Source organism: Chaetomium tenue, assembly GCF_020726465.1.
Source record: "Chaetomium tenue strain MPI-SDFR-AT-0079 chromosome Unknown F5144scaffold_2, whole genome shotgun sequence".
Taxonomy (NCBI): domain Eukaryota; kingdom Fungi; phylum Ascomycota; class Sordariomycetes; order Sordariales; family Chaetomiaceae; genus Chaetomium; species Chaetomium tenue.
In genome coordinates, this window is record NW_027117330.1 from 2080715 (window position 1) to 2092493 (window position 11779).

The 11779-nt window shown below is 55.9% G+C and overlaps 3 protein-coding genes across 3 annotated transcripts; 1 reads left to right on the forward strand and 2 right to left on the reverse strand.

Annotated features, from left to right (window-relative positions):
* Positions 1 to 1018: 1018 nt before the first annotated feature.
* F5144DRAFT_112506 (uncharacterized protein) lies at positions 1019 to 2672 on the reverse strand. The gene has a single exon (XM_066782140.1). It carries the CDS (start codon positions 2568 to 2570, stop codon positions 1218 to 1220), a length of 1353 nt encoding a protein of 450 aa, XP_066646363.1. The 5' UTR covers positions 2571 to 2672; the 3' UTR covers positions 1019 to 1217.
* Positions 2673 to 4034: 1362 nt separating this feature from the next.
* F5144DRAFT_483552 (uncharacterized protein) lies at positions 4035 to 7805 on the forward strand (the record flags this gene model as incomplete). Its single annotated transcript, XM_066785399.1, has 1 exon — positions 4035 to 7805. One exon carries the CDS (start codon positions 4035 to 4037, stop codon positions 7803 to 7805), a length of 3771 nt encoding a protein of 1256 aa, XP_066646364.1.
* Positions 7806 to 10349: 2544 nt separating this feature from the next.
* On the reverse strand, positions 10350 to 11572 carry F5144DRAFT_590211 (glycoside hydrolase; the record flags this gene model as incomplete). Its single annotated transcript, XM_066790138.1, has 6 exons — positions 10350 to 10399; positions 10534 to 10789; positions 10951 to 11023; positions 11119 to 11395; positions 11445 to 11446; positions 11490 to 11572. The coding sequence occupies 6 exons, from the start codon at positions 11570 to 11572 to the stop codon at positions 10350 to 10352; spliced, it is 741 nt and encodes a 246-aa protein (XP_066646365.1).
* Between the last annotated feature and the right edge of the window lie 207 nt (positions 11573 to 11779).

Consider the following 11779-nt stretch of genomic DNA (forward strand, 5'->3'; position numbering starts at 1 on the left):
ACACATGGGTTAGGTATTCATGGGCGGGTCTCGTCTCTTTTTTTTGGGATGCCGGTGCTTGACGAGAGACATCACCACAATCGCGCGGGGGGTTGGGCGGCACTCTTGGTCTTATCGATTTGCATTGTCTCGGGTGGGTTAGGTTTGCGCTGCTTTTAGAGTGGAAAGGTGGGGGCAAGAGCATATCAACGCCATCAAGCAAAGTAACAGTAATCCAGTTTTCCTCTTGTTCCGATGAAGGCCCTCCGAGAGCCTGGGCAGACCCGGCATGGCCTAAACACGGGCCAGGATACTAACTTGGTGGTTATTATATTTCGCCGGAGTTGGGAAGTCCAAGTTATGTCGGGTTCCGACGAAGCGTTCTTCCCACATGAGGGAGCTAATGGAGTTGTTGTAGAGACAAGCCCTCTGGCGAAGGCACTAAACCTGGGCAGTTTGCTGTTGTGTGACAGGAGAAAGAAAGTAAGCCACATCGGAACCCAAGCACCCGTTTTTGAATAGATGGTACAAAAAAAAGAAAGGTGGTATGAGGATCCAGGGTATATACATAGAACCGCCCATAGCAAGGCACCGTAGCGAGACAGATACTGCGTGCAACTCATTTCACAGTTGATAAGACCGGGGCAAAAGGCCGATCGCACTCTTTTGTTGATCCATACCGATGAAGTAATCTGGAGGCAACCTCCGTTCAGTCAAAAGCCACCATCTAGCACACATCAATGCAAAGATAAGCCACCGGAAACGGTACCCGGTCACGTCATTATGGTCTTATCACACTGCATCACCCTCCGGTCTCGTGATAGGCATGCGGTTGCCATAGTTTATGGCGTAAAAAGTAGCTCCCTAAACCAACCCTCTATGATGGCCTTCGGGGGAAAGTCCGGTTGGGCTACCAGTCTCTCCCGGCCGTTGAACTATATATGCAGTTAGGGATTTTAGGCGAAATGATCTACCAAGAAGTAGGCGTAGTATCATAAGGGTGGGGATGTTGGCTACCTAGACACACTAGGTATGGATGAGAGCCGCAGGTACCTGTCAGACACTACTAGTCACTGATATGCTCACTCCGGGGACCTGGTAAACGATTTATTCCCAGCCATTCTCCTACAGCAAGGTGTGCGATAGTAGGGAAGTGGGCAATATGGCCATAAAGCGGCAGAGAGCCACCCAGAATCCAATATAAGCCCGGCAACACCAAATCCATACACACGCCCCTTTCAAAGCCCATTCCTCAGCTTCTGCAGCTGGCTGATCAGCCCATACGCACCGTAGCCCTTAGCCTCGGCCGCCTGCCCAGCACCACTAGCACCACCACTGGCACCAGCACCACCGCCAACCTCCACCTGCGGCTTCGTGCTAGCCCTACTCCGCCCAGCCAGCTCCACCTCCCGCAACAACTCCCTATGCCGATCCTCCACCATCTTCGCCAGCGACTCAATAAACCTTGCTCGCCCCTTCTCCTCCGCCGTCCCCTTCCACACAGCAGCCAGATCCTTAAGCTGCTCGATCCGCCGCGCAGCAGCCTCGATCCCCGCGATCGGATCCCCACCACCACCACCCTCACCCCCATCACCCCCCTTCCCATCCTTCCCCTCCAACAGCCCCGCAATCTCATCCCTCAGTCCCCGCAGCACCTGCTGCCCCTTCTCCTCGGTGGAGTGGTTGGCGCCGCCGGCGTCGGGCGCGGAGACCGAGATGAAGGAGGAGCTGACGGAGACTTCGGACGGCGGGAAGACAAACTCCATGGCCTCGCCGAAGGTCTTGATCACGGCGTCGAGGCGGGATCGGACGAGGGTGAGGGTGCGGAGCTGCGTGATGTAGGCGGGTTCGTCGGGTGGTGGGGCTGGGGTTGTGGTTGATGATGATGATGGGTCGGTTGGGGCGGGTGGGGTGGTGGTGGTGGTGGTGGTTTCGGTTGTTGTTGTTGTTGTTGTTGTTGTTGTTGTTGTTGTTGTTGTTGTTGTTGTTGTTGCTGCTGGTGTGGTTGTGGCGGTGGTGGTGGACGGTGCCGTGAGGATCGACATGCGCCGTTGGTGTGAGGACGTGGCGCCATGGCCGTCGGCCGTCGCCTTTGGGTCTGAGACGGTTTCCCGCACGCCGCCCGGCACGAACTTGGCGATATCGTCTTCCAGGGTCTCGGTGAGTGTTTCCGATAAGCCTAGGGTCTCGCCGCGCAGCAGTTCTACCTCGTATGCGAGGCGGCCGCCGCTCCTGAGGATATCGTTGGTCAACTCGGTCAGGGTGTTTGTCAGCCTGGTGGTGTGGGCGTTGAGTTGTGATAGGGTGGCCTGAGTCTGGATGGAGAGCTCTGCGAGGGGCACTGCCCCCTGACTTGAGGCTTGGTTCCCGGGTGTTCGAGAGGAGGTCTGGAGCGGGGGTAGGGTGGCGTTGAGATATGAGGCGGCATCGAATGAGGGGCTCAAAAAGTCTTGGAGAAAAGGGTCGGCAACATGTTGAGACTGTGGTTGAGTGGCACGTTTCGCTTGCTGCTTCGCGTGAATGGCAATGCTCCTGGTCCCCGAGGCTGCACTGCTTTGCCTCGGTCGAGCTGCCTTTGAGTCCCAGGCCATGTTTCCTTCGTTTCGCTGAAGACGGCAACACACTCCTTTCCAAGTCCTATCGACGTGGCGTCCTGTATATCTGGAATCCTAGATGCCTATCTTCCTCAATCACTAGATTCCTGAGGTTTCTCGGTTCCTGGGTTCCCAGGTCCGGGTTTGCCTTGATTTGGTGCAACCTTAACTTAACCACGCGTAAGCTCCGTGTTGCGAATCAATGACAACAGGATTTGAAACAAATAAAATAAAAACGAAAAACGGAAAAGAAAACACGGAAAGGCTGGGTTGTTGGTGCTCTAGTTGGCGATATGGCTGGCCAGCTCATTTCATTGTGCTCCTCTTGTTTCCCCCAGACCAAGCTGAAGAGAGCGCTGATGCCAGCTGGTGACACTTGAGTGGATTAGAGCTAGGCAGCGAGGCCCCCTGTTGCATCAATGAATCATCGAAGTTGTCCCATTCGGGACAAGGCCCCACAATATTAAACGACATCCATTACCCATTCCTTGTGTTACCTTGTGATGCGCGGAAGCCAGACAAAACAACCAAAGCCCTGCCTGCCTGCGCTGGTCGTTGGTGCTGAGGATGGCAAGCATTTTTACCAGTTGCCCTGTGTTCTGTGATGCGCCAACGTGCTGTTCCGTTTTTCTGCAGATGCAGGAAGGAGTCAAGGCAATGCAGGGCAACTGTACCCCCGTCAAGGGGCTGACGGGAGGCAGATGACCCGGTTACCTTGATGTTTGTTCACAGTCTTCTGTAATTCGGTGAGTGCGTGCGAGAAACCCATTTGAACAGTGCACAGGCAGTTCTGGAAGGAATTGATTGGATCCTTCCATCATACCCAACTTTGGACGTTTCCGAAATTCAACGTGGGAATTGCCCGATCAGAGTGCTGGTACAGAGTGCTGGTAGGTAAGGTAAGGTACCTACCTCCCGACTCACATCCAACCCCGCTGTTGCTGCCTGCCACCTCTACACTCCCAGGCCGGTAATCTTGGACCTTAACTTCAACTCAATGACCTCAGCTTCAGCCTCAACTTCTAGCAGCCCCACGCAACGACTCATCTTCCAGACGTCATTGTGATTTTAGTTAATCCCCCCCAACGTCAGTCTGTTCATCTCCCCCACCTAAACCCTACACGCACAGAACAAAGTGCAACTCTTTCAACCTTCTCGTTCAACCTTCTTTCGACTTTGATTAGGTGCGAAAACTACAGGTTTACGTTTCCCTGCATTGTTTCCACCGCCGACAATGCCCTTTGTTGTTTGACTGATTCTCTGGCTGTGCCTTGTGTTGACCGACTTACATAACTAACCGGCACCTGAACAAACCGGCAGACCAAACAATTTTCCTACTTCATTTCGAAGTACGGCTGATGGCAGAACCCTCTCCTCATATTCTCCTGAGCTGCAACGCATTATTTCGATTCGCTTTTCTGGCCACAAACCACTCATCTCCCTCGGTGTTCCACAGCGGCCATGAGTTTTAGGAAATTCAAGACTCATGTCTCCACGGTCACCCAAAAAGCTGCCAGTGGCGGCATTCCGGGTGTGCGCTCCGTGGAAAACGGAGATTCCGACGGCGAGGTCGTCATAATTTACCATCACACAAGTCTAGCGAGGGATGTACGCATACAGGCTCTAGCCCAAGATGTCAGCGAATATCCCGACGGAAACATGTTCATGCTCTGGACCAATGACGCCGACCCACCACCAGCAGCAGTTGTTACCGCCGTTCAGGGTATTCAAGACTACCTTATTGGCATGTCGGTCTACGAAATGGTAACAGGGTTGGCGAGTCGTCTCGACCAAGAGATCGGCCGTGCCTTGGACGGCCGGCTAGAGGACCCGAACGACGCCGACGAAGAGGAAGAGGCCGACGACTACGATGTCGCATGTGATTCAGAATACCCCTCCGACGAGGGCGAATTTGGCCTACCATCTACGCATCCGCAGCCTTCTCAACATAACAACTACCGAACGGAAACCCAAGGGCCGTTGATTCAGCGCATCAGACGGGACCTCCGCCAGGTAAAGGATGCAGGTTACAAAGTGGGCTTCCTCGACACCTTCGGTAAGACCTCCGTTACCGGACATGTCGCAATCTCGATCCGAGCCGACAAGCTGGCTCTGTCCAACGAGGTTTTGGAGGCGTGGGATGTCAAGTCCGCGGAATACATTGTCCTCGTTATGCGCTTCGAAGACCCCTACAGTCCGTTAGACAAGGTTATCGACCGACCCGCAATCCGGACCCGGGTGACATTTCGCATCGGAAAGTGCACAACATACAAACCGTCCATCACTGAAGCTCTCCGATTCTTTTCCGAGTCTAATCGCCCACTAGCCACCGACGGCGACCCCAGCCCAGGCGGCACGGAGCAGGGAGATGATGACGCTACCTTCGAGAAGCTCCTCATCTCTAACTCGCTCGACTCATTCTTATGCGAAAGTTTTGTGTCCCTCGTCAAGATCCGTCAGTCTCACAATCTCAGCTGGGAGAGCGCGAATGAGTTCCTACTGTCGAAAATCGGGCTTGTCTCAGAAGCCTACCGGCCCCCCGAGCCCACTGTCTGGAACGGCGACGCCAACACATTTCTCGCCTCGGACCATCTTCTAGGGGGCGACCCCAATAACAAGCGCAGTTTCCCCCTCATCGCCATGCAGTTTGCCATGCACTACTTTGTCAAATGTACCGAGTACTGCCTACGGTGCCACTGCCGACTCGAGAAGGGCTTCGAGGCTTTGCGTCCGTACGTCTGTTCTGACCCGCTGTGCTTGTTCCAATACATGGCCATGGGCTTCGGTCCGTCTATAGAGCACGAGATTCTCACAGAGCCTTATGTTGTCGACCTGCTCGTCAGCCTGTGCTACTCGGCCATCCAACCAGGGACTACACGTCCTTTCATAGGTAGTGCGAACACCGAGGGTAGGCTCCCTATCCGATCTCTCCCAATAGGGCTCCGCTTCAAGGTTCCGGATTTGGCCAACCCTACTATCAGGCCGTTGAAGGCGACGGTGGTGCCGGGTCCCGCATGCCTCGTCTTCGAGAGTATGGAGGCTAGCGATTTTGGTAATCGCCTGGCGCCGGCCCAGTGGCTCGCCTTCCGAAAACCCGGCCACCACCTCACACGGCACGCGCGTGTACGGGAGGTAAATAGCGCCACCAAAACGGCTTTCATCGACGTTATGGGTGAGTCCTCCGCCTACTGGGCCGTGGCCGGGGCCGACCCTTTCCGGAATCCATCGCCACCGTTCTCCGGATCTCCATCGGAGACTGAGACCGCCGAAGTATATCTCTATGATACTGATTTCGACTCCCTGGACGACGCCAACAAGGCAAAATCAATGCGACACATTCTTGATACCCTCCCGCCCATCCTCGAGGTCGAGGAGTGGCTGGCCAGCCATCCACATAGCACCCTCCGCTCTATGGAGCGCATTTCCCCGGCCGCCGTATCACTCCTTCAGTGGATCGTATCATCGAACCGCTCTTGCATCTTGCAGGTCGACCGCTCGCGGGCCATCGCTCAGCGGCGTCAGACGGTACCAGACCCCCAAGCCCCTGGCTCTCAAACCCCCGACCCTAAAGCTCCGGTCACCAATCCTCGAGATAACGGAGGAGTAGCTGGTAGGGGCGCCAACCGGGAACACGAACGCATCTTGGGGATGGAAGGATGGGTCCAGTTCCGTTTCGCCCAGGGCTCGCCAGACAAGGAGCTACGGTTTAACAGAGCGCTCCAAGAAGTTGCTGCACGCAAAGACATCGACAAAAGCCCGACGATATTTGCCTGGCATGGGAGCAACCTCGCCAATTGGCACAGCATCGTGCGGACCGGTCTCGACTTCCAAGACATAAGCTCCGGGCGCGCCTATGGGAATGGTGTCTACTTCAGCAGGGCCCACGAAACAAGCGTGGGCTATTCCGGAGCGGCCCAATCGTGGCCGAATTCAGACCTTAACATCGGCGTCTGCCTGAGTTTGAACGAGATCATCAACGCGCCTGATGAGTTCGTCTCCCAAACGCCGCATTATGTGGTATCCCAACCAGACTGGCACCAGTGTCGTTATTTGTTTGTTCGGGCTGTTGGTGGGAAATCGCAGCCGCTGGTTCGAAGCCAGTTGAAAACGGATGCAGAGCAGAAAGCCCTGACTCGAGAAGGCACGCTGGCGAAGCAACAGGCTTACCCACAAGCTGAAGGGCGTGAGGTCATGGGCCAGGGCGGCCAGTTTTTACGGATACCCCTTTCTGCTATCCCTATCCGAACCGTTGGGCCACCACCATCCGTCTCGCTGCCTGGTACTGTAAAGCGGGCAGTGCAGCTGCTCGAAGACAGCGGAGACGAAGACGCCGAAGATGTGGCTTATTTGTTCTCGGACGGCGAGCTCGATGAACCCACCGGCCCGCCAAGTAAAAAAACGGTATCGCGTGCCTCGAGCATAGACATCGCAGCCACCCAAAACAGGTACGAGGAAAACCCAATTCCTGGGCTTCTTAACAAGATACTGAAAAAGGTCCGCAGAGTCGGCCGCGGCCCCCCGACCCCGGCTAGTATCAGCATCGACCGGACCCTCACCGACTTCGAGCCAGGCGCTCTCGACCTCTCGACCCTTCCTCGTCTTGAGCCGCCCTCCTTCGCAACCGACGCAGCCACACGAACCCTCAGCCGCGAGCTGATGCGCATGCAGGCCGTCCAGTCCAGCACGCCGCTGCACGACCTCGGGTGGTACATCGACTTCGACAGCATCAGCAACATGTTCCAATGGATCGTCCAGCTGCACAGCTTCGACCCCTCCCTCCCGCTCGCCGCGGACCTCAAACAAGCCGGCCTGACGTCGGTGGTGCTCGAGCTGCGCTTCGGGGCCGACTTCCCCTTCTCGCCGCCCTTCGTCCGCGTCGTGCGGCCCCGCTTCCTGCCCTTCCTGGAGGGCGGCGGCGGCCACGTCACCGCGGGCGGCGCCCTGTGCATGGAGCTGCTCACCAGCTCCGGCTGGTCCCCCGCCAACAGCCTGGAGAGCGTCCTGCTGCAGGTGCGCATGGCCATGGCCTCCCTCGAGCCCCGCCCGGCGAGGCTCGATCGGAAATATCTCCCCACGGCTGCTGCTGCTGCTGGTGGTAGTGCGAGCAAGGGGAAGGCGGCGAGGGTGAATGATTATGGGATTGGCGAGGCGGTGGATGCGTTTGTGCGCGCGGCGAATTCCCATGGCTGGGCGATTCCGGAGGGGTTGAGGGTTACGGCTATGGGTGTTTGAGGGGAGGGGGACGATGTGAGATGGTATAAAATTGTGGTTTCGTCGTTGGTTTGGCTTGGCTTGACCCGCCTGCCCCCGGGATAGAGAATTCGGCTTGGGGCCTGGATGGTTTTGATGTTAGATGTGTATTACCTAGGTAAGGTATCTATCTACGTTGGTAGGTGTGCACTGATACGATACGGGGACCCAGAAAAGATAGACGGGCTGTGAAACGGCTCGTAATATGAACAACAAGACTTCTTACTCATTCTGGAGAGTTTTATTTGGTTTGGCTTAATGGTGTTAGTTTGGGATTGTTTGAGACTATGGGACGCATGGCATGCCCTGGTCAGGGAGCAGCTGGATGTGATCACTGCAGTTGTCGATGACGGGCCATGGCCTCCTCGGGTGGGAGCCTGTTTCCTAGGCCTTCGTGTTGGCCCTTCCGACTTATACACTTGGTTTTTCCCCGGTCACAATGACGACCTGTCTCAGCGTGGCACTTTCTATTTTCGTGCAGATAAATCTTCTAGGCAGGTAGAAATAGACTCGGTGCGCACGATGTGAACCTTCGACTTCCATCTTTAGAGGGCTTTCGCGTTGTAAAGTCTATCGCAACCGACGCTCTCGGTCCTTGTTCTTTCCGGAAATAGAATTTGAGACTGTGATGGAGCGTTGTTTCCTTTCATTATTGCCAGTCTGGAGCCAGCTCCTGGCATCTATTTAACCACCGTTTTGTTTGTTTCTCTTCCTGGGCCACCATTCCGCATCTTCTTCTCACACCTATTTTCTTTCATCATTTCTACCACCAACCCGCCACTCATTGATACAACTGGTCCCCTAAGATTCACCACCACTCCGTCTCCCAAATTTTACTATTACCGCGCGTATGTCTTAACACGGGCATACCGCGCAAGTCACCTGCGCGCGGCGCGCTGGGAAATCCATCCCGAGCATCTCGACCAGACCTGATCCCAGCCCCGTCAACAGGTACCATCCTGACTTCGTGATCGGCGTCATTGACTCCGTGATCGAGTCCATTGCGTTTGGTCTTGAGCAAAACGACTTCAAGTCCAATCAGCGCCGTGTTGCCGAAGTCAAGTACCATGGCGAGCTATACCACTACAGAACCAACTAACTGATTCATTACATGGGTCTTGATGTTGGCCAGCACCCGCCGACGGGAGACGGCGAACAGATACGGACACGAGGAACACTGGGCCTCACAAGCAACAAGCGCAGCGACCGGAAAGATGCCGCTATCACCCAGCACCCAAGGTACCGGCATTGTGAGCTGCGGCTCTGACGGCTGGAGGCCCATGGTCGCCACACTGGCTAATCCCCATTTCGGACGGACAACTGACGGGACCCCTGCAGTTGGAGACTTTCACAGTCGACAACACTTCGGTGGTTGGAAGCGACATGCCTGTCCCCGCTCCGGCGCGCATCAGGAAGGGTGGAAAAGTGTGGAGCACGAACCCCGAGGAGAGGCAATCGCTGCTGCAGAAGAGGAGGGATCAAATGATTCTAGAGGCGAGGAGGTGCCCGGTGGTTGTGTCGGCAGGGCGTCCCCCCGCAACACCGGGCTGTGGGCCTGCCGGGATCCGTGGGAGCAACGCCTCCGCCGGGACCGGCCCATCGGAATCTGATTACGCGGTACAATTTGAGGAACAAGATCAGGGCGGCCGACAGCGATTCGGATGACCCCAGCAGCGGGACTGAGGCCCGGGTCGGCAGAGTCGGATATCAGTTATCGATTGGTTCCCGGGCAGTGGGCTGGTTGTTGGGGAAAGGGTGAAGGAGTTGCCGCGCATCCCCCTTTGCTTCCACCATCGATTGGACCATGAAGAAGCTGACTGAGGCTGGCGTCGCCATTCCCGCGTTGAGCAGAGGGTGTTGGGGGACGCCACCAAAGCGGACAAGGCCGCTGTGATGTCGGAGCTACACGACTTCAAACACATCTTCAACTACGTTTCGCAACCTTCTCCGCAGAGAGCTTCGCCTGCATCTTAGGTAGGGCAAGGCCAGGGCCTTGCCCTACCTATTACAGCTTTGCCACTGGGCGTAAATTTGGGGCTCATAGCGCGTGTTTGATATTGGCGGAACCGGGTCGTCGCTTGAAGAGGTGAACTCCTATCGCTGAGCGCTATCTCGATCTACCTTCCGTCGAGTCACAAACACGTCAAGATCGATACCCCTGATGACGGCACATCAATATCGCCAAACATTCCAGGAGCTTTCTCGATGCATTCGGCGGCCCGGGCGTTTCTGGAAGCAAGGGGTTTGTTGGCACGGATGTACGAAATGAGTCTTGGGGAGGTCTCTTCTTATATGGGGACGATGATTCCAAGACATGGCTTTGGCCCTGACAGCTTTGCATTTCTTAGAAACGCTCAGATTGTAGTGTTCGATAGTTATGTTGGGTGTTCTGTATAATCGGCCTAGCGGTTCTTTTGCATCAGTTCTCGCATTTGTGAAGCGTGAAGGTGTCTATATTGTAGCTTTGCTCGTGTGTCTCCATCCCCCATCTTCCCCAGACACCTGCGAGTAAAATATCTCCTTACGCTACTCAGGGCACTGGAAGACCTCCGGCCCAGGAATGGTGTAGTTGCCCGCTGCATCTCTTGTTAGCCCTAGGAACCGAGTAGAGAAGGGGTGGGTGGAGGGGTGGAGGGAAGGGGAAAAGGGGGGAAGGGGGAAAGGGGGGAGAGAACAAAAAGAAAAACAGAAAAAGAGAAAAAACACCCACGATTCCAAACATCAATAAAAATCCCCACATCATCCGCCTTGTACGCCCCCGGGAAACTGACCAGGCCCTCGGTCGGGTTGACCGTGCCGGACCCGGTCACGCGCAGCTGGTGGCAGGATGGGTAGAACTGCGCCTCGCCCTCCGCCCACGCCGAGTGCAGCGAGATCAGCTCGTGCCGTACCAGGTAGGCGCCGGGCTGGAGGCAGGAGGGGATCGTGTAGTTGTAGCCTGTGTTGGGGGCGTACATGAGGGGGGTCTGTGTGTGGTTGTGGTTAGTGGTTAGTTTGGGGGGTGAAGTGGGTAAAAGGGGGGAGGATGGGGGTAAAAGGGAGTGTTGAGGAAATAGGGGGAGATAGGTGGGGGAGGGAGGTTGGTAAGGGGTGGGAAAGGAGGGTGTGTAAAAGGGGTTCGTATCACAGCCCAGATATCATCTGGCCAGGTCTTGTCGGTGGTGTGGCGGCCGTCGTGGTGGATCTTGAAGAAGACGGGTCTGGTTTAGGTACAACACGGCTCTCGTCAGTATGTCTATTCTTTTTCCTTCTGAACACCCAGTAAACGGCAGAAAGCTGGAACAACTCAACGTACTCCTCGCCAGGTAGCCACTTGTCGCACCCCTCGTCAGGGCACCGCGCCATGTAAGTGAGAATGGGCCCCATGTGCGAGTCGGGCCACAGCGTCCACTTGAGGTTGACGGTCGACCCGGCCTCGGCGGTGGCATGGAGAGGGGCCGGCTCGGAACCGATGATGCCCTCGCTGCTGATGCCGCCGCATTGGAGGTCGATCGACGTCACATCCTGGACGGGGCCGTTGGAGGTGATTTTGCGGGAGATGCGATCAGGGGCGCCGTCGCCCATGTACGGGTCTTTGTAGGGTTGGTAGAACTTGGGGCGAGTTAGACGGAGAAACCAGACTACTAGGTTGAAGATGTGAGAAGTTGAAGGCTTGCCTGGTAGAACTGGCCGGCGATGGTGGCATTGTCGACCCAGCCGTGGGCAGAGACCGAGGCCGCGGTTGCAAGGCCGGCGAGGAGGTACTTCATGATGGCGATGTCACCTTTGAGGAAGCAAAACAAACTAGTGGTATTTTGTTCTTGAGTTGAAAGGGGACCTCAGGGACAACAACGCTTATATAATATCTACACCTTTTATTATTCTTGTTCATGCTTCTTGGCTCGCTTCCGTTTACATCGCCGTTGTCAACCACTGTGATAACCACTGTGAAAAACAGCCCCTTGCCTGACTAGGCT

What these genes read in the sequence shown, in the direction of transcription:
- F5144DRAFT_112506 (XM_066782140.1), bottom strand. Translation starts at nt 2,570, where the DNA reads ATGGCCTGGGACTCAAAGGCAGCTCGACCGAGGCAAAGCAGTGCAGCC.